At 34.6% G+C, this 26,666-nt stretch overlaps 1 protein-coding gene across 8 annotated transcripts in view; it reads left to right on the forward strand.

The window, feature by feature from the left end:
- Nucleotides 1-26,666, forward strand: part of LOC128923552 (protein rtoA-like) — a 2,411,103-nt gene that overhangs the window by 757,053 nt on the left and 1,627,384 nt on the right. For 7 of the 8 annotated variants that reach the window (XM_054235824.1, XM_054235823.1, XM_054235827.1 and 4 more), the window contains one exon: nucleotides 11,644-11,697. The exons of the other annotated variant lie outside the window; for it this stretch is intronic. In XM_054235824.1, the coding sequence (XP_054091799.1) occupies nucleotides 11,644-11,697 (54 nt within the window). The remainder of the gene's footprint in view (nucleotides 1-11,643; nucleotides 11,698-26,666) is intronic. 8 annotated transcript variants of the gene reach the window in all.

Consider the following 26,666-nt stretch of genomic DNA (forward strand, 5'->3'; position numbering starts at 1 on the left):
TGTACGAACCCAAACCGGCATATTAACTCGACCACTCGTTAAATTATGTTTTCTTCCAAACAACGAAGAACAACTTACACAAAAAACGCAAAATTAATCAAAATCAATACCGCCAATTCACTTGCAAAATCCGAAATACAATCGTTCACAATTCGTACACGCAAACAGAAATTCAAATAAGCGCGATTAGAATTAAGCAAATATATATATGTATCTACTAGCTGACCCGGCGAACTTCGCCCCGCCCAATTTTTATTTGAAATAGTTAAAACGCTTTTTGAACTCTGTTCAAGACCATTTATTTGTATGGAATGTTAATATATTCAGGGAATAACATCTCTGATCAATTTAAATATTTTTGGCGAAGTTTGTTCTTTATTTTGTTGTGTAGCGTGTAAACAAATAAATAAGATGGCTCTCCGACACACACATACCTATGTATGTACATTAGGGTGGCCCTTAGTTGTAAGGAGGATAAAAAAAGTTTCTGGATTCTCGATCGCACCCCCTAGAAATATACGAATAGCCCAAAAACTAGTATATACAAAGTTTTGGGTCAATCAAAAAAGGTTTAGAGGTTGCGCAAAGAGCTTGAAATCCTGAAAATAATAAGAATTTTTGCCAGTTTTATGTCTCAGACTTCCATATTTCAAAGTCACATTATCCCTTACTGGTTTTCCATACCGTAATAAGATAATAAGAATAACATTAGAACCGTTATAACGGTATATCACGAGCATGCGACGCTTGAGAATGCACCACATTAAATTTACTTTCATATTTGTATTTCTGTAACTCTATCATCAATCGACCGATTTTTAAGATTGTGGTAATTTTGGAAAGGTGATAAAATGCAGATCTTATTACGGTATGGAAACCAGATAGTGTGGCTTTGAAATATGGAGACATAAAAATGGCAAAAATTCTTAGTTTTTCAGGATTTCAAGCTCCTTGCGCAACCTCTAAACCTTTTTTGATTGACCCAAAACTTTGTATATACTAGTTTTTGGGCTATTCGCATATTTCTAGGGGGTGCGATCGAGAATTGGAATACTTTGGAAAATAAGGGCCACCCTAATGTACATATGAAACTGTAAAATTTTGAACTTAAACGATAAATCGGCTTGTATCATTTGAATTCTCAGAATGAACATTTCCTCACTTTTAGATTTGCTGTGTTGTAGTAAACTATTCACTACAGTGAAATTATTATTTATGAATAAAGACGGAAACCTGAGTATATACATATCTGGTATAAAAATCCACGGGATTGAGATTTGAACTTGAGGTCAAAATTTTTAAAATTATTTATGAAAATTTTCGTAAAGTTGATAATAAGCACAAATTTTCATAAAATAGTTCATTTTTGATTTTATATTCAATCTTTTAACAAATAAGTTAATTACAAAATTGTTAGTTGATAACATGTAACATTTAATTTTATAATCTTAGGATAGATAATTCTTAATTTTTAATAGTAGTATTTATTTTTTTGAATTATAAATATTTTAATTTAACTTAGCACTAATTGGTGCACAATATTTTTGGTTAACCTGTCTCGAGCTAACACAAATAGATTTGATGGTTTTCCCACACGTGAGCATGAAACATATAATTGCCCATGGGAAAAATATGGATTTTATCCAAATCTAACCCACAAATGGACATTGTTTATCCAAATCTAACCCACAAATGGACATTGTTTGGCCTTGAGACTTATTAATGGACATGGCAAAAGCTAAACGAATAGGAAACTGTAGTCTGTGCATTATTGAGGTTCGATTTTTTTGGTGGCATTTTATTGAAAATATTACTTCAAAGTTCAAAATAAGATTTAATAAATAAAATGAAAAGCAAGCTAATAATACTTACTTTTATTTAATTCGTTTAAAGAGTTTTAAATAATAAAAAGAAAGCAAAGCGTGGCCGAATTTTAAACACACGTTTTACGTTTAATAAATGGTAAATTTTAAACACACGCTTTACGTTTAATAAATTTTTGCTAAAATAAACGTTTGGACTTTTAATATAACAGCATCTGCTTCTATAGCGCCATCTAGCCTAATACAGCGCACTTATTCAATTACCTTACAACGTCAGCCGTTGGTATCACAAATAAGTGTCAATAAATGTATTCTCATGTAGCGCCATCTACTGCAATAGCACATATAGCTCTAAATTTAACTCCAAATGTACTCCATACCTATGTTGTGCTTAAGATAAAACAGGAAAATAGTGTTTTACAGTTCATACTTAGGTTATGCTTAAGCACTGAAAATGGGAGGCTTAAGCAATGCTTAAATAACAGCTGATTTTTGTTTTGAATTTGCTTTGAATTTTCAGCGCCATCTTTCGTAGCGTAGGGCAAGTGTCCGTTCGTTTACACTCAATAACAGCTTATACTTTTCCTTCAGTTCACATAGGTGCTCCGATTCGCTAGTGATGAAATTTGGGGTTCTTTTGTTGTTTTCATCAATTTTTGATATACATTCCCTCGCAAATTTATGTATTGTCTGTTATAATTTAAATATTTCAAACATATTTTTATGAATGACATTTGTAAAACATATGTTGCCCATAAATTTGCCATATATCATAATAAAATTTTATAGAAATTAAGCATTGACTGTGAAACGCAAACGACTACTCAGTTTGCAACAATACTTAGCTACGATTTTATTTAGGCACAACTTAAGTATGGACTGTGAAACCGGGCATTAGCCATACAAAATTCTATACCTAAATGCAAATAAATGAAAATTTTTTTTTTGCATTTAGGAAATACATGCAGAAATCAACTCTGCGATTTCCTAAATTCCTCTGAAATCTCCCAAATTCGAGGAAGATTTACTGGAAAAGAGCATTGGTTATTTGTCTGACCATACATATGTACATAACTTTATTTATTTCACGGATTGTATGTAATTTTTTCTTAAATTTAGAATATTGGAAGTCATAGATTCGTATAACTTTACCACAAATAATATAAACTTCAAACAACGCATTTTCATTTAATGTTTTTAGCAAGTGGCAGCTTTTGTTATGACAGCCTAAATCCATGAAAATTTAGAAAGAAATGTAGCGCCATCTACTGCAACATAGCGCACTTAGCGCCACCAACTGGTGGATAGCTCTTTACTCATAATAAACAAATAATTCGCAATAAATAAATAATGCGACTATAGGGAGAGTTATAAACTATCCTATCTTTCAAGTTGGACCAAACTGCACACAGTGTTAAAGATTTCATTAAAATAGGTTCAGTAGTTTAGGAGTCCATCGAAAACAAACAACGTGACACGTGATTTTTATATATTAAGATCTATACATATATATGTATATATACACACATACGCATCTACAATATCTTTTACCAAATTATAAGTAAATTTAAATAATAAAATATTCCCATAGAAATGGATATAGACGAGAACCAGAACATCCTCAAGACAGTAAGGTCCGAGATAGTGACACCGGTCCCAGCTCCGAGGACGCAAAGGGTTATGGGACCACCAACCGCCGCAGCAGCCAGGGATAGAGGTGAAGAGCAGCCTATTGAGGATCAGGGGCCTCCGCGCTGCAGTCTGTGGCATCGCCCACACGCTCTTAAGAGATGCCCCATCTTCATTCGCATTGTATGACCTGCTTGGCAGACGACCATGCCACCAACGACTGTTGGGCCGACAGTATGTGCCAATACTGCCACCGACCATATCATACGATGTTCCACCGGTTTCCCAAACGAACCGTTACAGAAGATACCACTCGGATTCGTCGCCGTCCACAAAGCGATCTCGCCCACCGCAGAAGAGAACATCGCAAAGAATATGTCCAAACCGCACGTTCGCGACCACGTTTGCGTCCACATTTGCAAACTCCTCCACCACGTCGAACTCATCAGCATCAGCAACGACGCTCAACTGGATTGAGGGCAGTAGTTAGCACGCTACAACAGCTTCAGCGGCTTCTAGGTTTTTAATCCGCCTAGGGGGCCGGGATGTTCACATGACATCGCATCTTATGACATCACCCGCCTATCACATCAGTCATCACATACGTCACAACACATACCACTATACACAGCACAACACACAACACAGCATAACAAACCACTCAGCACACAACGCAACAGAGCATGCAATACAACAACTACACAATCACCAACATTCATCCCATTTATTCACCACCTACGTTAACAAAAGGGATAGATCCGAACGGGATCATCCTTCTTTTCGTTTTCGCCAGCGACCTTAGTGGTTCGATATCCGATCACCGTAAGATAAATAGCCGTCCGCGACCGGAAAAGTGGTTTTGCGTGTGTGTGCTCAACATTTACATTTACAATTATATTTTTTTCAAAATTTAATATTGTTTAATGAACTCGGAATTAAAATTAAAAAAATATACGTGAAAAGTTGTTAATTGGCGATTCTTTTTGTGTCACTACAAATTAAATGATTTTAGGCATGCGATTAGCCCGTCAGTAACAGTTGATCCAGGAATAATTGGAAGAGTCTGGAGTAAATCACCTGCTAACAGTATCCAGGCTCCACCAAAAACGTTCATCGACAATCAAGATCTTTTAAAGTCGTGCGCAGTACCTCCAGCGACTTCTTGAATATTTGGAAAATCTTCGTTATAGCGCTATTTTTGGTGATTTTGCCGATTGGTGTTTCGTTAATTTGCAATTTAGAAGTAATTTCAAGGCCGCATGTGCTGTTTGTTTGAATACCAATAGGTGCCAAGATGCCCCTATTCTCGAAAATTAGTGAAATTGGTTTTGGAATTACATTAGCCCTCATATACTATATATGATGATTTTCTATTGGGCTTTATGCCGAATATATAGGTCAAATTGTGTGTTATCTTAATAAAATTACATCAATAAATTGCGAGAGTATAAAATATTCGGTTGGACCCGAAATCACCCTTTCCTTATTTGTTGTTATTAATATCTCCTAATTAAATTTCATCAAAATCCGTTCAGCCGTTTAGGCATGATAGCGCAAAACACCCAGCAAAAACCATAAAAAAATCACTAACTCAATTCAGTTTTCTGCCTACTTCCTACCGTCTAAGTACGATGACGTGATCATTTTGATCTTATATCTGTTTTTAGGTAGCCATCGATTACCTTACTAAATTTCATCAAAATCCGTTCAGCCGTTTAGACGTGAAAGAGCAAAAGTCCCAACAAAAACGACTAAAAATCACTAACTCAATTTAGTTATCTGCCTACTGCCTACCCACTAAGAACGATGGCGTGATTATTTATAGCCTATGACCATTTCTAGGTTATCATCTATCACCATACCAAATTTCATCAAAATCCGTTCAGCCGTTTAGGGGTGAAAGAGTAACAGACAGACATAGTTACTTTCGCATTTATAATACTATAATATGAATATAATTTGGGGTAAGAACCGCTTTAAGCGATTATAGACGAATCCACCAGAGCGCGCCACTCATTCTTCCTTTTGCTTTTTGGCGCCAACCAGAAACATCAAGTGACGCCAGCTCACTTTTCACTTGGTCATTCCATCGGAGTGGAGGTCGTCCTCTTCCGGATTCCTCTAGTGGGTACTGCATCGAACACTTTCAGAGCTGGAGTTCTTTCAGCCATTCGTACAACATGACCAAGCCTGCGGAGCCACTGTTTAGAGGACCATAAATCTTGCGCAAAACCTTTCTCTCGAAAACTCTTAGTGCCGTCTCATCGGCTGTTGACATCGTCCACGCTTCCGCACCATAAAGGAGGATGGGAATTATGAGAGAATTGTAGAGTTTGGTTTTTGTTCGTCGAGAAAGGACTTTACTTTTCAATTGCCTACTCAGTCCAAAGTAGCACCTGTTGGCAAGAGTGATTCTGCGTTGGATTTGGAGGCTGACATTGTTGGTGTTGTTAATGCTGGTTCCCAAGTAGACGAAACTATCTACAACTTCAAAGTTATGGCTGTCAACAGTGACGTAGAGCCAAGACGCGAGTGGACTGACTGCTTGTTTGATGACAGGAGATATTTCGTCTTGACCGTCTCTATTTAGCTCTGCAGCTCGTATTATTTTCTCTAGCATCAGGTTAAAGAAGTCACACGATAGTGAGTCACCTTTTCTTAAACCTAGTTTGGTATCGAACGGCTCGGAGAGGTCCTTCCCGATCCTGACGGATACCAAGTTCAGACATGTATTATGTAATATAAATAAAGTTACATAAATAAATTGCGAGAGTATAAAATATTCGGTTACACCCGAACTTAGCCCTTCCTTACTTGTTATATTTATTTTATAAATGAATATTAAATGGAAAATTTATTTATTTAAATATTTCATTTGACATTTATTGATTTAATTTCTACAAAAAAAGTGTTATATATTTTTTCATTCAATTGTCAAAGCTTTCGCCGACATTTACATGACCTATCAGTTGATGCTCTAGTTGAGAAAATGACATTCCAAATTTCAAAAGAGACAATCGTCCAGCAGGTGGGGTGGCTATTTATCATCGGTCCGATGATACTATGGCCACATTTTCTACAGATCATATGGAAGTGCATGCGAGATATACCAGTATGTTTAGGACTAATGTTTCGAATATTGGTGATATATGTATTTCCCAGTTCCATTTTAATGAAATAAATAACGTTTATATTTCACCAAAACAGTCTTTACAAGCCAACGAGAGTTCTTGTATTCAAATTAATTAATTTATTCTAAAGCTGCTTCCGCACTATTTATGATGAAAATTAATAGAAGATTTGAGATCATTATCCTATGATTTTGAGTGGAGATTTCAACATAAACTTTGCAGATGTCAAAAATCAATCATTAATTGAATTTTTATATGAAGAATTTGATTTAACGATCTCCAATGATCGCAATCTTAGCACAACAAAATACAAAACTACTATTGATGCAGTATTCACAAGATATATAAATAGATTTAAATCAAATTTGTTCATTTCATACTTTAGTTACCATAGACCTATTGTTTCAGTTTTAGAATTTGATGAAAATCCTGATAATAATGATGAAAATGCTGATAATGATGATGTAAGAGTTTTTGAAATTATGGATGAGAATTGATAAATTTTGTAGTTACTATTTACTTATATTTAATCATTTAAATAAAACCAATTCCTTCGAATATAGTTTCTATATTATTATACTTCATGTCCATTCAAAAAATTCCCACATTGCTTTGATAAACTTGATTTTTTATGTACAATTTCTCATGTCGCGAGCGCACCCTAAAATGCTCAACCAAAAAAGTGCCAAACGCGTCATAAGTTCAAGTTTTCACTTCTGCCTGCACTCCCCTTATTTTTTCCTAAATTATTTTTTTATATGATATAATTCTTATAGGTGATATATGGGGGGGTTTCTTAAATATTTTTACAAAGCCTTACTGAAAGTTTTGACGCTCCGACCGTGACCAAGAGAAGTATTTTTGCGTATCATTACCATAAAAGTGCATTGCCAGAGATAAAGAGATGTACAACTCTCATCTCACTGGAAGTGAGAGCGCAATATCAAACGTCAAAACCACCTAAACTTTGACAGTTTGTCGAGATGAGGAGGTTTAGACGTTTCGCAATTGGAAAAGAGGGACGCCCAGATTGAAATATTGCCAAAAAAATATTGAGACGGCGACATTTATAACCGACGTGCAAGATCACTTATAACAACTTAAGACAATAAATATAAATGCGCGAAATTTTAAGCTATTTGAAGAAATGTTTTGTGATCTGCAGCAGCGAGATTTTAGTTTTCCGTGGAAAAAAATAAAACAAAAATATAATTTGACAGTTGATACGTATTAATTCACTTTATTTACCACTGAAAGTTCGAAAACCGCTTGTTCTTATATACCATAATATCGCTAACCGAGATTTAAATAGATATTATTTATATTAATCGTTAAGCATACAATAATTATGAGCCGTAATAAATGTTGGGTATTTTAATTTAAATGCCCAAAAATTTGTATTTTGTCTGATCTGGTAATAATGCAAAATTTAAGTAAGTGTATATATCGAAAAATTGTGAGGAAAATAACAAGAAGATGATTTTATTTGAATTGACAACAAAATTATAAAAAAAAAACAAAAAAAAAAATAATAATATTTTGAAAGTTGTCATTGTTGCTTTGTTAAAATATTTTTATCATTGCTCAATTGTATAAGGCTGTGTCGATAGCTAAAAACGGCAACCGAACATTTTATACTCTCGCAATTTATTGATGTAATTTTATTACACACAATTTGAAATAAAGTCCAATAGAATAACGAAAATCAGTATATATAGTACATGAGGGTTGAGGTAATTTCTGAACCGATTTCACTCATTTTCAACGCCCAGTTATAATGGGAATAGGGGCAATTTGGCACCTGTTAGTAGGCATACAAACGGCAATTCGACCTTGAAATTACTCCTAAATTGCAAATCAACGAAACACCAGTCTGCAAAATAGCTATAAAGAAGATTTTCCAGATATTCAAGTCGCTGGAGGTACTGCACAACGAATATATTTTTGGTGAAGCCATGCTTTAGTTGGCAGGTGATTTTCGCCAGACTATTCCTGCATCAACTGCTGCTGACGAACTCACATTCCTAAAATCATCTAATTTGTGCGACTCGTAAAGAATCGCCAAATTAACAAATAACACATGAGTGTTTTTCCAACAAAATAATACTGCGATTGTAGAAATAGTTGAAAATGGTAGCGACGCAGTTGACAACTCGATGGATTAATAACATTTTTAACGGGTTTCTGTCACTTCATGGCCTCGAAAGAGGAGCTTATTCATCGTGTTTTCCTGACATGAAACCATAATATAATAAACATAAATGGCTGACTGAATGACCTATATTGGTGGTAAAAAACAAGGATCTCTTTGATCTTAATGCGACAATTTAGAATTTCGTTAAAGGAGAGTTGTCACAGCTACAAACCAGGATGACGTATTCAATTATCCCACAGACTATTTTAAATTGCTGGACTATCCCCACTCACTTGCAATTAAAAGTAGTGTGAGTTGTCATCATGCTGCGTAACACTATAACAACATCAAACTTTGCAAAAGAACAAGACTGGCTGTGAAGAATGTAATCAATATCGTCACCAAAGCCAAGATAAAGCTAACTATGAAATTTGGTCATTTGTTACTTTCTCCAATATCCGATTGAAAAATCATAGTTTTACAAAATATGATGATTTACGCTTAACACAGATCTACAATAATGTCTATCAATCATTTTAAAATTGAATTTAAAATAATTATCGGCTATAACGTTTTCGTCTTTATGCGTAAGAATTTTTTCTCTGCATTGAAAGATTTACTAATTTAATGTATACCTTAGCTACAAAACCGTGTGGTAGGGTCTGCTAGTATATTTATATATGTAAAATTAGTTTTTTATACTCTCGCAACAAAAGTTGCTAAAGAGAGTATTATAGTTTTGTCCACATAACGGTTGTTTTTAAGTCGTAAAACTAAACGAGTTAGATATAGGGTTATATATACCAAAGTGATCAGGGTGACGAGAAAAGTTCAAATCCGGGTGTCAGGAAGGACCATGAGCTCCATACAGACGCATCAAGTATGGCTATAGCCGCTATTCTTTTGCAACGAGATGAGAGTGAATTGAAGCCAATTGCATATTACAGTAGAGCATGTACGCAACAGGAAAAAAATTGGCATGCATATGAACTGGAAGTGCTCGCTGTGGTTGAATCATGTGAACGCTTTAGAATGTTCTTGCTCGGTAAACGTTTTACCATCGTAACAGATTGTCAGGCGATGACGACTTCAAAGATGTCAAAACCGATGATTCCGAAAGTAGCGCGTTGGCTACTACGATTGTTGGAATACGACTGTGACATAATACATCGGGCCGGGTCAACGATGAGTCACGTTGATGCTCTAAGTCGTGCACAAATAAGAGGGGACGAACAGGTAGAAAACGTATCTAGTAAGATTTTGACGCTGACAGTTGACGATTGGGTTTGCACCATGCAGAGGCAAGATAGCAAGCTGAATGAAATTATACGCGTAGTCTAGGGTGAAGACGCTGGCAATCAACGCAGTGACATAAGGAAAAGTTTCTGTTTGAAGAATCACCGGTTGTTCCGCTTAATTAAGAATGGGAGTAATTTGTTAGTTGTTCCAAAAGGCATGCGATGGCGAATACTTAAACTATGCTATAACGATGTGGGTCATCCCGGTTTGGACGGTTCTTTAAAAATGATCATGCAACATTTTTGGTTTCCGCGCATGAGGAACTTTACAAAGGGCTTTATCAAGTCGTGTATTGAGTGTTGTTACAGTCGCGTACCTATTCGCAAGGAATGCGAGCTCTATGGCATGGAGGTTTCAAAATTGCCGCTTCACACTTTATACTTGGATCATCTTGGGCCTTTTGTAAAAAGTCGTCGTGGTCATGAGTACGTTCTGGTCATCGTGGACGCACTCACCAGGTATTCGGTAGTTGTCCCAACTAGATCTACTAAAACCAAATCGGTCGTAGATGCATTGAATGATTTGACTCTTTTCTTCGGATTACCGCAACGAATTGTAACAAATAGAGGTACCGCATTTACGTCAGCAGCATTTGGTAATTATTGCGAGGCAAATAAGATACAACATATTAAGGTAACTGTGCGTACATCACGTTCGAATGGTTTGGCAGAAAGGGTTAATCAGGCAGTATTGGCATTTTTGAGAGCATCGATCAGTGAGGCGAAAGATTGGGATACACATGTTCGTATGCTGCAATGGTCCTTAAATACTAAGGTGAACGCGACAACAAAGTTTGCGCCGATTGATTTGGTATACGCGATTTAACGCAAAGTCACTACAGTCAAATTGCAACATCCGACAAGATGAAACCGTGGTGTGCCTTGTTTTCAGAAATAGACGATGATGGTGATTCTGAAGATGCTATTAATGACGAATAACTCGGGACGAGTTAATGTCAGGAGAGGCCACGCTGTCATCACCATATTTGTTACAATTGGCAAATTACAATACACATTCATTTTTATTTGTTCTTCTATATATATTCATTCATTCATTTTTACTTTGAATAAGTTCATTTTAACATGTAAGCGGTCAGTCGCATTTTGAATTCAATAAAGAACGGTCATCTGACTCTGTCTTGAAGGACACTCGTTTAAGTCATAAATTGACGGCACATATAAGTGTAGAAATACTATGAGTTTTTTTTTGTTTCGTGGAAATGACTCTTAGTCATTTTTGATATTAGTATTAGTACTCATTTGCACTAATTTGTTTGGCTCATGAGTTAGTGCACTAATTTCATTAGTACTCAATCTGGTGTATATCTGTGTAAAATCTCATCTGTCGCTCAAAATGCTCACCTACAAGTGCCTAACGCGCCATAAGAAGTTTTCACTTCAAAAATTTTGCGTGGCATCCCTCAATTTAATTCCATTCAGAATTCATCTCTAGTAGAGTATTTGCCGTTTATGCTCAAAGGCTTTACCCAAGTAGAATATAACCGTCTAGAAATGAAGCATAAACGTAGTAAATGTCATCATCCTCATTATTTTGATATATTTGCAAGATTAATTGCTTATTATAAGGTAAAAATTAAGTGCTCATTATTGGTATGTTTATTTTTCAGTATAAGTTTCGTTCAATCAATAGCGGAGAAGATTCTACAACTGAAACAAAGAATGTAAGTATAATTAAAAGATATATAAATATATAGTTTTAAAAATTCTTTGTTTACTGTTTGTTAATCTTACATTTACTTTTATACCAATTGATTTATTATTAAAGTTGTAGGTTGGTAACCTGAAGGTTTTAATTTATGAATTTTTAAATTAATATTTATTACTTTGTTTTATAATTATTTTGCATTACATTTTTTAACCAACACAAATGGAATACATATATGGTATTTTGTTGGCTTTGATTTTATGGATATGATTAGTAACAGCCCTATCATACCCATTTGTAAACCAACCTCCTAATTCTTGTGTAACTAATTGAAATCTAAACCAAATTATATCCCAAGCTGCATTTAGCTGCACTCAGTGCGCCAATTTCATTAGAATCGTTCATCGCGTCCCCATTTATTTTTAGCAACAACAGTTGCTAAGAGAGTATTATAATTTTGTTCACTTAGCGGTTGTTTGATCAGGATGACGAGTGGAGTTGAAGTCCGGATGTCTGTCCGTGCAAGCGATAACTTGAGTAAAAATTTAGATATCTTAATGAAACTTGGAACACATGTTCCTTGGGACCGTGAAAGGTTGCTTTCGAAAGCGCCATTGCCACGGCGAAAACCAAAAACACATAAAGTGACATAACTAAGCCATAAATAAAGTTATAACAGTAAACTTTGGAACAAAGGATAGCACTAGGAAGGGGCATATTGGATGAATTTTTTTTTGACGAAGTGGGCGTGGCCCCGCCGCCAAATCGGTTATGTGTATATATCTTGAAATCCAATGAAGCTATATAAACTAAACTTTCTGAAGTCGATTCTCTTACGTACTCCTCCACACACCATGAAAATAGTTGAAATCGGATAATAACCACGCCCACCTCCCATACATAGGTTAGGTTGAAAATTACTAAAAGTGGGTTAACTCACTAACGAAAAACGTCAGAAATACTAAATTTCACAGAAATAATAGCAGAAGGAAGCTACACTCAAAGTTTTTTACAAAATGAAAAATGGGCGTGGCCACTTAAGGGTCAAAAACCATATCTCAGGAACTACTTCACAGATTTCATTGAAATTCGGTATATAATATTTTCTTGACACTCTGATAACACGGACAAAAATGAGCAAAATCGGTTCACAACCACTACTACTTTCCTTATAACTCAATTTTGAATTCCATAATATACTAGTGACCCGCCCGGCTTCGCACGGGTGCAATGCTGATGCTAAATACATTACAGAGAAACTGTGAACGTTGTAATGAATGTTATTATACATATAGCGGTTTACTGCATGGGCAATAAACATGACATTTACACAAATATTCATATTTTTTTGCGTCGAATTACAAAAAAAAATAGGAAATTCAATTCTTAGATATTATTTAAGATTGTTTTGTATATTTTTTTGTTTTTTTTTTGAAGTGAAAACTTCTTATGGCGCGTTAGGCACTTTTGTGGGTGAGCATTTTCAGCCGTTTTCGCGACAGATGAGATTTTACACAGATATACACCAGTACTACTCAATACTAATGAAATTAGTGCACTAACTCATGAGCCAAACAAATTAGTGCAAATGAGTACTAATACTAATATCAAAAATGACTAAGTCTTAGTCTTATTTCCATGAAACCAAAAAAAACTCATAGTATTTCTACACTTATATGTGCCGTCAATACATGACTCAAACGAGTGTATAGTATCAATTTGATTCACTTATTCATTGGTTACGATGAAAATAAACTTGAATGAGTTCGGTACACTGATCGGAACGAGTGGAATTGTTACTTCGTAGCTGAGCACGAAAGTTAAGATATCCAGTGAGAATTTTGTCACATTAAATTTTTCATTATTTCATTGAATATGCATTTTCGTGCGTCTTTATTCATTTTCAATATATTAATATTAAAAGAAACATATTAGAACCTGAAAGTATTAACTTTACTGTCATTAAATAACTTAAAACATTAAATGTAATACACAATATCAATGAACAAAACACATCGTTAGTCAATTCCCACTTCAACGAAAGGTATCAAGAGAAACTTACTCATTATTCATACTCTCGCTTTGTGTGCTGCGCGTGAATGTGTTTTAGTGGAAATTAGTGTTTGATGATTTTTGACTTATATGCACTAATACTATTTTTTATGTTACTCAACCAATGACTCAATAATAATTGCAGTTCTCTGATATACATCACGTCTTATAATATATGTATACTATACGCAGTTTTTGCATGGGAATTCGTTCGTGCCCTCGCGACAGACAAGATTGAGAGTTTTTTTTACTCTCGCAACAAAGTTGATACGAGAGTATTATAGTTTTGTCCACATAACGGTTGGTTGTAAGTCCTAAAACTAAACGAGTTAGATATAGGGTTATATATATCAAAATGATCAGGGTGACGAGAAAAGTTCAAATCCGGATGTCTGTCTGTCCGTCCGTCTGTGCAAGCTGTAACTTGAGTAAAAATTGAGATATCTTGATGTAACTTGGAAGACGTATTTCTTGGTACTATAAGAGGTTAAGTTCGAAAATAGGCGTAATCCGACTACTGCCACGTCCACAAAATGTTGAAAACCTAAAACACTTAAAGTGCCATAACTAAACTATTAATAAAGCTATGGAAGTAAAATTGTGGATGTGGATTTAATTTTTTTCGGGAAGTGCGTGTGGCCCGCCCCTACTAAGTTTTTTGTACATATCTCGCAAACTACTAAAGCTATATCAGGGAAACTTTCTAAAGTCGTTTCTTTTAGGTACTACCTTATACAGTCCAAAAATGGAGGAAATCGGATTATAACCACGCCCACCTCCCATACAATGGTTATGTTGAAAACTACTAAAAGTGGGTTAACTCACTAACGAAAAACGCCACAAACACTAAATTTCACATAAGAAATGGCAATGGCTTTACAACCACGCCTACTTCCTATATACCAGAACTTTGAAGACGATCTGAATCGTTTACTTTACAATATATAAAGTAAGCACTAGTAAAGATATCAATGCAGAACTTTGCACAAATACTACGTTTATAGTGTGGCAGCCCTATTCTAAAAATCGCCGAAATCGGACCATAGGTTTTCAAGGCCCCATATATCGAACATGAGGACCTTGGTGCTTCAACCTAATATTAGAGTTTCCAACTTTCAATGGACTTTATACAATATATATGACGAATATGTGGGTCAAATTGTGTATTATATAATACTAGCAGACCCGGCCACACGTTTTTGTGGCAAGGTATACATTAAATTAAGTTGGTCCAATCTTGGCTTCGGCGACGATATTGATTACTCGAGGTCGATTTATGTTACGCAGCAAGATGACAACTCACACCTCTTTTAATTGTAAAGTGAGTGGTGATAGTAACAACATTAAATAGTTTGGGATAATTGGGATAATTTTAAATAGTTTGGGATAATTGATTACGTCATCCTGGTTTGTAGCTGTGTCAACTCTCCTAGACCGAAGTTCTAAATTGTCGCATTAAGATCATCGATATCTTTGTTTTTTTACCACCAATATAATCATTCAATCAATCATTTATGGTTATCATATTGAGGTTTCATGTCAGGAAAACTTCTCTTTCGAGTCAATGAAGTGACAGAAATCTGTTGGAAATGTTATTAATCCATCGAGGTGTCAACTGCGACCCTACCATTTTCAACTGCTTCTACAATCGCAATTTGATATTGTTGCAAAAACACTCATATGTTAGTTGTTGTTCACATGACATCGCACCCTGTGACATCACCCGCCTATCACATCACTCATCACATACGTAACAGATAACACACATCACTATACACAGCACAACACCCCAATGAACATTTTTGATGATTCTCAAATTGAGATGAGTTAGAGAATCAACCTTAAACTCAAATCTCAAACGTTTGTTCTCAAATGCATTTTAATTTGAAAACAAAGCCATTCTCAAACAAAAAGGCACATTTTTAATATGAAATTTTCCTTTGTTCTCAATTTGAGAATGTCAAAATCTCAAACATTTTCTCAAATGTGAAACGAGAGAAATGGAATGGATTCCAATTAGCTTCAATGAAGTTGCCACTGATATAAAAATGAAAACTTGTTCAATTAGGTTTTGAAATTTATTTTTATTTATTTACGAATTTGTAAAAGTGTATATTTATATGTATATACATACATTTTATTAATCAATAAATAACATAGTAATAAAACTAAAATAAATTTTCTAATTTAAATTAACGAGAGCAAAACAAAAAGAAAGTTCATTTCAGTGCAAAATATAAAAACATCTCCAGATTTTTATATTTCCCTTCTACAACACATCTGTGAGCATGCCAACAAAATCTGAGTCACTTCCCTTTTTATTTTCGTTTTTGTATGCATATTATATCCGAAATATCACAATAATAATCAAAATGTATAATAACATACTTCTTTTCACTTTGATCACCAAAAATTGTTGCACTCCACGACCACGTTTGTTTTGTAATGAACGCTTTTTGAAAGATGATTGGCTGATTATTGAAATTAATGAAACGGAATGCCATATATTTGAGAAAATGGTTTTTCTCAAATTGTAAAATGTTGGAAACAAATTTGAGAAATAACTTTTGAGAAAATGTTGTTCAAATTGTAAAATGTTGGAAACAGATTTGAGAAATAGACTTTGAGAACCGTTTGGGAAAATGTTGTCTTTCAAATTGCATAAATGTTGAACTTCAAATTGAAAATTAATATTTTCTCCACCGTTTGAGAATTTCAATTCCAGTGTTTGTTGGGACACAACACAGCATAACAAACCACTCAGCACACAACGCAACACAGCATGCAATACAACAACTACACAATCACCAACATTCATCCCATTCATTCACCACCCAAGTTAACAAAAGCCCAAGGGGTATCGCAGGAGGACAAGCTGGATCGCTTACAAAAAAAAAAGTTTTCCTTTTCCCTTTTTACAGTGCGTTATCAGTGCCCTTTACATTAACGTAAGTATCTGGTGCATATACATACGTGAACAAATGGTCCTTCGAACCTTTCGGAAAGGCACCTAAGGTTAAAAAAAAGGTGACCAAATAGATTGTATAAATCCAATTTAAATTGGACAAGTTATATAACAAATCTAATAAGCGAAATGAAAGTGTAAAACGACAAAAAAAGGAGTACTAGAACAAATAAAAGTGGGAAAAAGTTCATATGCATATACAAACAAAAATAGTGTGAAAAAAAATAATAATTATATATATGTGCATACTTACAAGAAATTGCATACGTGACCAAATTTAACTAATTACAAGAAACGGCAAGAAACAAACAAAAACAAAACTAACTATAAAACACAAAATCGGGCGCGGTACTAAAAACAAAAAAAAAAAAACAACTTAAGAAACACAAAACTAATACAAAAACAAAATAATACATAAGGCGAACACAGGAGTCTGCAAACAACGAGGGAGGAAAACACCATTTAACAAGGACAGCGCTGGACAAAAACAAGAAAGGAGATAAAAGCAGAAGCAATCATAAGTATAGTATGTATACTTGCCCAAAAACCCTTGGCGGAAGAAAAGTGAGTCCGTTCCACTTTTTTATATTACAAAAAAAAGTTAAATTAAATTACAGTTTGAGCGGTATTTCGGGACACCGTTATTTTTTGACACGAGACTGTACTTAACAGTAAGTTCGGTTTATATATACGTACAAAATAACTGATCGAAAAAGTACTTACATACATATGATCGTATTCAAACAACACGAAACCCATATATACATATTGGCAAATTATATACCTATTTATATACATAACGTATGGTACATACACAAATGAACAAGTCCATGAAGTGCTTGGATGTTGACTTCGTGTCCCCAAACACCAAAAGAGAAAAAAAAACAACAACAATTTATATAAGACAAGTATTCACTACTTGTCTTGCGATACCCCTTGGGCTTTAACAATATTAAAACTCTAATTTCATTTATGTTTATGACACATATGCCCCTTAACATATGACTCTCTCCCACACCACATACACATATATATAAATATATTACCATCGCTTATTACAATTCTGCCGCGCTCTCAATGAAAGGTTATTAACATACAAATACCTTCCTACATACATATGTACAAATATATATCACCTACATATTAAATATCACCTATTATCTCTCACCAAATCTCATTTACTCTTTACAAAAAATTGTTTTTGCATACATACCTATATTTTGTTAAACATACATACAAATACATATTTATTAATATTTGAATATTTAAACACGTTTATACATAAATGCATTTAAAGTGATACGAACGAAACAAAAACAAAAACATACAAACATACATACATGCATAAAGCATAACCATGCAAGCACATGCAAATAAAAGACATACATACAGTGTAATCCGGTTATAATGGACTCCACGGGACCAAGTCAAATTGTCCATTATAACCGAGTGTCCATCTCAAAAGTAAATTCAATGTGTTTTTTTATTAAAGCAATAAAGTTTATGAATAAAAATTCAAAATTAAGAAAATAATAAGTTTAATTAAGTCTTTTGAAAAAAGTCAGTGATTTTCTTTTGGGTGAATGCCTTATTGGCAAAATCTTTTCGTAGTTTGCTTTCGAGTTTATTGAGCAAATTGATTGCATCTGACCTATTCTCTTTTTGTTGAAAATATAGCTTCAGTTTCATAGCGTCTTCTATTTTTATTATAGTTTCGGGCTGTGCTAAATCTTCATCACCGGAGTCTTCTTCAAGCAGCTCATGCAGAAAGTCTTGAATTAAGTCATTGTCTGAGTGTTCTTCTGTGGCTATAATATTCTCGTCAATCCTTGAATATTCATCAAACTTGCTTAAAACCACTACGTTATTAATTTCGATAATTTTGCTTAAAGATTCATCGTCCTCCGGGTCGAAATCTAATCCATCAGGAATGTGTTTTACCAGACCAGCATGTCGAAAACAGTTTCTTATGGTTTCCTTAGAGACACTTTCCCATGCAACACTTAACATATTGACAGCATCTAAAAGACTCACAGCTTTTGTCGGGTTTGCTTCTTCAGGAAGGTCCATAATTTTCATCAGAAGCTGCTTTCTATAAGATTGTTTCAAGCTATTAATGACGCCTTGATCCATAGGCTGAAGAACCGATGTAGTATTAGGCGGAAGAAAATGTAGTTTAATGTTGTGAAGATGAACTTGATGATGAGCAGGGCAATTATCTACCAATAGCAAAACTTGAGTCTTGGCTTTTATAAGTTCACAATCCCATTTCTTTAAATAGTCAGTAAAGGCCTGAGAAGTCATCCAGGATTTGTTGTTAGCACAATAATCTACCGGCAACGTTTTAACGTTTTTAAAGCATCTGGGGTTGTTATATTTTCCTGAAAGCAGACATTGTTCAGAAACAGCGGATTATATTAAATTGTATTTAAAACTTACCAATAACCAATAATTTCCGGTATACCGTGCCCGATGCATTAGCACAAATCATGGCAGTTACTCTTTCTTTAGACTTTTTTCCACCACTGCATGTTTCACCTTTGATCTTATGTGTTTTGTCAGGCAGCATCTTATAGAAAATTCCCGTTTCGTCCGCGTTAAAAATGTTGTCCATGGAATAATTGTTACTTATTGTAGGCCAGGTTTGTAATAGCCAGCCATTTGTAACACTTTAGTCCACAGAAGCCGATTCACCGCAAATTTTGCCGAAGCAAATATTATACCTCTTTTTAAATCTGTCTAGCCATCCGGAACTGCATTTAAAATTAACACCGACAGCTTCTCCGAATTCATTGGCTTTCATCATTAGCATTGGACCACTTACTGGAAAATTATTGGACCTTTTCTGCTGAAACCATTTAAACAGTAATTCATCAACTTGAGGTTGTGTCGCCACTCTTATTTTTATACTCTCGCAACAAAAGTTGCTACAAGAGTATTATAGTTTTGTTCACATAACGGTTGTTTGTAACACCTAAAACTAAAAGAGTTAGATATAGAGTCATATATACCAAAGTGATCAGGGTGACGAGTAGATTTGAAATCCGGATGTCTGTCCGTCCGTCCCTCTGTCCGTCTGTCCGTCTGTGCAAGCTGTAATTTGAGTAAAAATTAAGATATTTTGACGAAACTTGGCACAAATATTCCTTGGCACCTTAAGAAGATCAAGTTCGAAAATGGGCAGAATCGGACCATTGCCACGCCCACAAAATGGCGAAAACCAAAAACACATAAAGTGTCATAACTAAGCCATAAATGAAGTTATACAAGTAAAATTTGGAATAAAGGATCACACTAGGAGGGGGCATAATTGGATGTAATTTTGGGGAAGTGGGCGTGGCCCCGCCCACAAATCGGTTATTTGCATTTAACTCGCAAACCAATAAAGCTATATAAACCAAACTGTTTACAGTCGGTTCTCTTACGTACCCCACCACACACCATGAAAATAGTTGAGATCGGATAATAACCACGCCCACCTCCCATACAAAGGTTAGGTTGAAAATTACTAAAAGTGGGTTATCTCACTAACGAAAAACGTCAGAGACACTAAATTTTGCAGAAGAAATAGCAGAAGGGAGCTTCTCTCATATTTTTTTCCAAAATGGAAAATGGGCGTGGCATCGCCCACTTATGGGTCAAAAACCATATCTCAGGAACTACTCGACCGATTCGAATGAAATTCGGTATATAATATTTTCTTGACACCCTGATAACACAGACAAAATGGGCGAAATCGGTTCACAACCACTACTACTTTCCTTATAACTCCATTTTGAAATCCATCTTATTCCTTCACTTTATAATGTAAACATACAGAACCAATGAAGATAACGGAATAAAACTTTACACAATTAGTGCATATCTGGCTTCACTTGTGAAAAAATTGTCGAAAACGGACCATAACTTTTCAAGGCCCCAGATATCGAACATGTTGAACTCAGCGCCTAAGGATAAATTTTAACCGAAAATATGGGTAAATCTCTCAGATATCTCAATTTAATTCAGAGGAAATTGTTTTCTTCTAATAGTGTGTCTCTGTTCCAAAAATTATTAAAATCGGGTCATAACATTTCCATATACCTCATTGTAGGTTTTTCAAAAGTATCTTCTCATAGCTGCCATATATGTACCTAATTATAGGTTTTTCAAAAATACGGTGAGCTTTATTCCGCATATATGTGTTGGTTAAATTTCTTCAATAAATTGCGAGAGTATAAAATGTTCGGTTGCACCCGAACTTAGCCTTTCCTTACTTGTTTTTCTCTTGTCGTTGACTTTGCAATAATTTTTAATTTTTCCCGACTAATCCGAAAACTCCTCTATCATTAGAAATTCCTAAAATGGCTGATGAAGATAAGCCGCAAGGCCCACCTGCAGAAGCTACACGCTCAAAGCAGAGTATAAAACAAAAAAGATCAAAAGATCATTTATTATCAAGATTCAACACTGAAAGTGATACCTTTATAAGTTATTGCACACAATTCAAAGCTTCCTCTATTGCTGACATCACGGCATCGGTTTTAAAAGTAAAACTCGAAAGTGTCCATGAAATATGGGCACGCCTCCTGGCAGCGTACGTTACAGTAATTGATACTGACGACGCTGAACTCCCCGAAAACATAAAAGCTTCGGCGACAGCCAAATTAAATAATTGCCGTAGTCAGAAAGAAATAATAAAGGGAATGATAAGCGAACAATTAAATGTATTAATGCCAAATAGCGCCACTACTCCCCCTCCCAGAGTAGTCACAACAACAAAAGAAGACCTAGATAAAGGCATGTATCTAAATGTACCAACTTGTGATACATTAGAGTTTTTACTGGATGTTATGACCAATGGCCGTCCTTCCGGGACATGTTCACAGCCCTTTACATAAACCATCCTAGACTTGCAGAAGCACAAAAGCTATTCCAACTAAGGTACAAAACATAAGGGAAGCAGGCATTATCGTCAAGCAATTCGATTTAAGTGGCGAAAGTTTTAAGCTGGCTTGGTAAGCACTAGTTCAAAGATATGAAAATAAAAGAGTAATGATAGAAAATCCAATAAAAACTATATTACATTACCCAAAAATTAAACAAGAAACCAGCCAGGAATTTCAAAAATTCAACCAAGATATAAATCTATCAAGTCATCAAAATGAGTCGAGTAAAACCTCGTTTAAACCTCAAGCCAGCAATAATATGCAATATAATAGACCTGTCAATAAAAGTCACACATTCGTTTCAAATCAAAATAATCAACGGCAATCGTTGTGTGAAACGCAATCGTTGTGTAAACTCAAATCTCAAACGTTTGTTCTCAAATGCATTTTAATTTGAAAACAAAGCCATTCTCAAACAAAAAGGCACATTTTTAATATGAAATTTTCCTTTGTTCTCAATTTGAGAATGTCAAAATCTCAAACATTTTCTCAAATGTGAAACGAGAGAAATGGAATGGATTCCAATTAGCTTCAATGAAGTTGCCACTGATATAAAAATGAAAACTTGTTCAATTAGGTTTTGAAATTTATTTTTATTTATTTACGAATTTGTAAAAGTGTATATTTATATGTATATACATACATTTTATTAATCAATAAATAACATAGTAATAAAACTAAAATAAATTTTCTAATTTAAATTAACGAGAGCAAAACAAAAAGAAAGTTCATTTCAGTGCAAAATATAAAAACATCTCCAGATTTTTATATTTCCCTTCTACAACACATCTGTGAGCATGCCAACAAAATCTGAGTCACTTCCCTTTTTATTTTCGTTTTTGTATGCATATTATATCCGAAATATCACAATAATAATCAAAATGTATAATAACATACTTCTTTTCACTTTGATCACCAAAAATTGTTGCACTCCACGACCACGTTTGTTTTGTAATGAACGCTTTTTGAAAGATGATTGGCTGATTATTGAAATTAATGAAACGGAATGCCATATATTTGAGAAAATGGTTTTTCTCAAATTGTAAAATGTTGGAAACAAATTTGAGAAATAACTTTTGAGAAAATGTTGTTCAAATTGTAAAATGTTGGAAACAGATTTGAGAAATAGACTTTGAGAACCGTTTGGGAAAATGTTGTCTTTCAAATTGCATAAATGTTGAACTTCAAATTGAAAATTAATATTTTCTCCACCGTTTGAGAATTTCAATTCCAGTGTTTGTTGGGACACAACACAGCATAACAAACCACTCAGCACACAACGCAACACAGCATGCAATACAACAACTACACAATCACCAACATTCATCCCATTCATTCACCACCCAAGTTAACAAAAGCCCAAGGGGTATCGCAGGAGGACAAGCTGGATCGCTTACAAAAAAAAAAGTTTTCCTTTTCCCTTTTTACAGTGCGTTATCAGTGCCCTTTACATTAACGTAAGTATCTGGTGCATATACATACGTGAACAAATGGTCCTTCGAACCTTTCGGAAAGGCACCTAAGGTTAAAAAAAAGGTGACCAAATAGATTGTATAAATCCAATTTAAATTGGACAAGTTATATAACAAATCTAATAAGCGAAATGAAAGTGTAAAACGACAAAAAAAGGAGTACTAGAACAAATAAAAGTGGGAAAAAGTTCATATGCATATACAAACAAAAATAGTGTGAAAAAAAATAATAATTATATATATGTGCATACTTACAAGAAATTGCATACGTGACCAAATTTAACTAATTACAAGAAACGGCAAGAAACAAACAAAAACAAAACTAACTATAAAACACAAAATCGGGCGCGGTACTAAAAACAAAAAAAAAAAACAACTTAAGAAACACAAAACTAATACAAAAACAAAATAATACATAAGGCGAACACAGGAGTCTGCAAACAACGAGGGAGGAAAACACCATTTAACAAGGACAGCGCTGGACAAAAACAAGAAAGGAGATAAAAGCAGAAGCAATCATAAGTATAGTATGTATACTTGCCCAAAAACCCTTGGCGGAAGAAAAGTGAGTCCGTTCCACTTTTTTATATTACAAAAAAAAGTTAAATTAAATTACAGTTTGAGCGGTATTTCGGGACACCGTTATTTTTTGACACGAGACTGTACTTAACAGTAAGTTCGGTTTATATATACGTACAAAATAACTGATCGAAAAAGTACTTACATACATATGATCGTATTCAAACAACACGAAACCCATATATACATATTGGCAAATTATATACCTATTTATATACATAACGTATGGTACATACACAAATGAACAAGTCCATGAAGTGCTTGGATGTTGACTTCGTGTCCCCAAACACCAAAAGAGAAAAAAAAACAACAACAATTTATATAAGACAAGTATTCACTACTTGTCTTGCGATACCCCTTGGGCTTTAACAATATTAAAACTCTAATTTCATTTATGTTTATGACACATATGCCCCTTAACATATGACTCTCTCCCACACCACATACACATATATATAAATATATTACCATCGCTTATTACAATTCTGCCGCGCTCTCAATGAAAGGTTATTAACATACAAATACCTTCCTACATACATATGTACAAATATATATCACCTACATATTAAATATCACCTATTATCTCTCACCAAATCTCATTTACTCTTTACAAAAAATTGTTTTTGCATACATACCTATATTTTGTTAAACATACATACAAATACATATTTATTAATATTTGAATATTTAAACACGTTTATACATAAATGCATTTAAAGTGATACGAACGAAACAAAAACAAAAACATACAAACATACATACATGCATAAAGCATAACCATGCAAGCACATGCAAATAAAAGACACACATACAGTGTAATCCGGTTATAATGGACTCCACGGGACCAAGTCAAATTGTCCATTATAACCGAGTGTCCATCTCAAAAGTAAATTCAATGTGTTTTTTTATTAAAGCAATAAAGTTTATGAATAAAAATTCAAAATTAAGAAAATAATAAGTTTAATTAAGTCTTTTGAAAAAAGTCAGTGATTTTCTTTTGGGTGAATGCCTTATTGGCAAAATCTTTTCGTAGTTTGCTTTCGAGTTTATTGAGCAAATTGATTGCATCTGACCTATTCTCTTTTTGTTGAAAATATAGCTTCAGTTTCATAGCGTCTTCTATTTTTATTATAGTTTCGGGCTGTGCTAAATCTTCATCACCGGAGTCTTCTTCAAGCAGCTCATGCAGAAAGTCTTGAATTAAGTCATTGTCTGAGTGTTCTTCTGTGGCTATAATATTCTCGTCAATCCTTGAATATTCATCAAACTTGCTTAAAACCACTACGTTATTAATTTCGATAATTTTGCTTAAAGATTCATCGTCCTCCGGGTCGAAATCTAATCCATCAGGAATGTGTTTTACCAGACCAGCATGTCGAAAACAGTTTCTTATGGTTTCCTTAGAGACACTTTCCCATGCAACACTTAACATATTGACAGCATCTAAAAGACTCACAGCTTTTGTCGGGTTTGCTTCTTCAGGAAGGTCCATAATTTTCATCAGAAGCTGCTTTCTATAAGATTGTTTCAAGCTATTAATGACGCCTTGATCCATAGGCTGAAGAACCGATGTAGTATTAGGCGGAAGAAAATGTAGTTTAATGTTGTGAAGATGAACTTGATGATGAGCAGGGCAATTATCTACCAATAGCAAAACTTGAGTCTTGGCTTTTATAAGTTCACAATCCCATTTCTTTAAATAGTCAGTAAAGGCCTGAGAAGTCATCCAGGATTTGTTGTTAGCACAATAATCTACCGGCAACGTTTTAACGTTTTTAAAGCATCTGGGGTTGTTATATTTTCCTGAAAGCAGACATTGTTCAGAAACAGCGGATTATATTAAATTGTATTTAAAACTTACCAATAACCAATAATTTCCGGTATACCGTGCCCGATGCATTAGCACAAATCATGGCAGTTACTCTTTCTTTAGACTTTTTTCCACCACTGCATGTTTCACCTTTGATCTTATGTGTTTTGTCAGGCAGCATCTTATAGAAAATTCCCGTTTCGTCCGCGTTAAAAATGTTGTCCATGGAATAATTGTTACTTATTGTAGGCCAGGTTTGTAATAGCCAGCCATTTGTAACACTTTAGTCCACAGAAGCCGATTCACCGCAAATTTTGCCGAAGCAAATATTATACCGCTTTTTAAATCTGTCTAGCCATCCGGAACTGCATTTAAAATTAACACCGACAGCTTCTCCGAATTCATTGGCTTTCATCATTAGCATTGGACCACTTACTGGAAAATTATTGGACCTTTTCTGCTGAAACCATTTAAACAGTAATTCATCAACTTGAGGTTGTGTCGCCACTCTTATTTTTATACTCTCGCAACAAAAGTTGCTACAAGAGTATTATAGTTTTGTTCACATAACGGTTGTTTGTAACACCTAAAACTAAAAGAGTTAGATATAGAGTCATATATACCAAAGTGATCAGGGTGACGAGTAGATTTGAAATCCGGATGTCTGTCCGTCCGTCCCTCTGTCCGTCTGTCCGTCTGTGCAAGCTGTAATTTGAGTAAAAATTAAGATATTTTGACGAAACTTGGCACAAATATTCCTTGGCACCTTAAGAAGATCAAGTTCGAAAATGGGCAGAATCGGACCATTGCCACGCCCACAAAATGGCGAAAACCAAAAACACATAAAGTGTCATAACTAAGCCATAAATGAAGTTATACAAGTAAAATTTGGAATAAAGGATCACACTAGGAGGGGGCATAATTGGATGTAATTTTGGGGAAGTGGGCGTGGCCCCGCCCACAAATCGGTTATTTGCATTTAACTCGCAAACCAATAAAGCTATATAAACCAAACTGTTTACAGTCGGTTCTCTTACGTACCCCACCACACACCATGAAAATAGTTGAGATCGGATAATAACCACGCCCACCTCCCATACAAAGGTTAGGTTGAAAATTACTAAAAGTGGGTTATCTCACTAACGAAAAACGTCAGAGACACTAAATTTTGCAGAAGAA

The sequence above is a fragment of the Zeugodacus cucurbitae genome, chromosome Y (genome assembly GCF_028554725.1).
Source record: "Zeugodacus cucurbitae isolate PBARC_wt_2022May chromosome Y, idZeuCucr1.2, whole genome shotgun sequence".
Lineage (NCBI taxonomy): Eukaryota > Metazoa > Arthropoda > Insecta > Diptera > Tephritidae > Zeugodacus > Zeugodacus cucurbitae.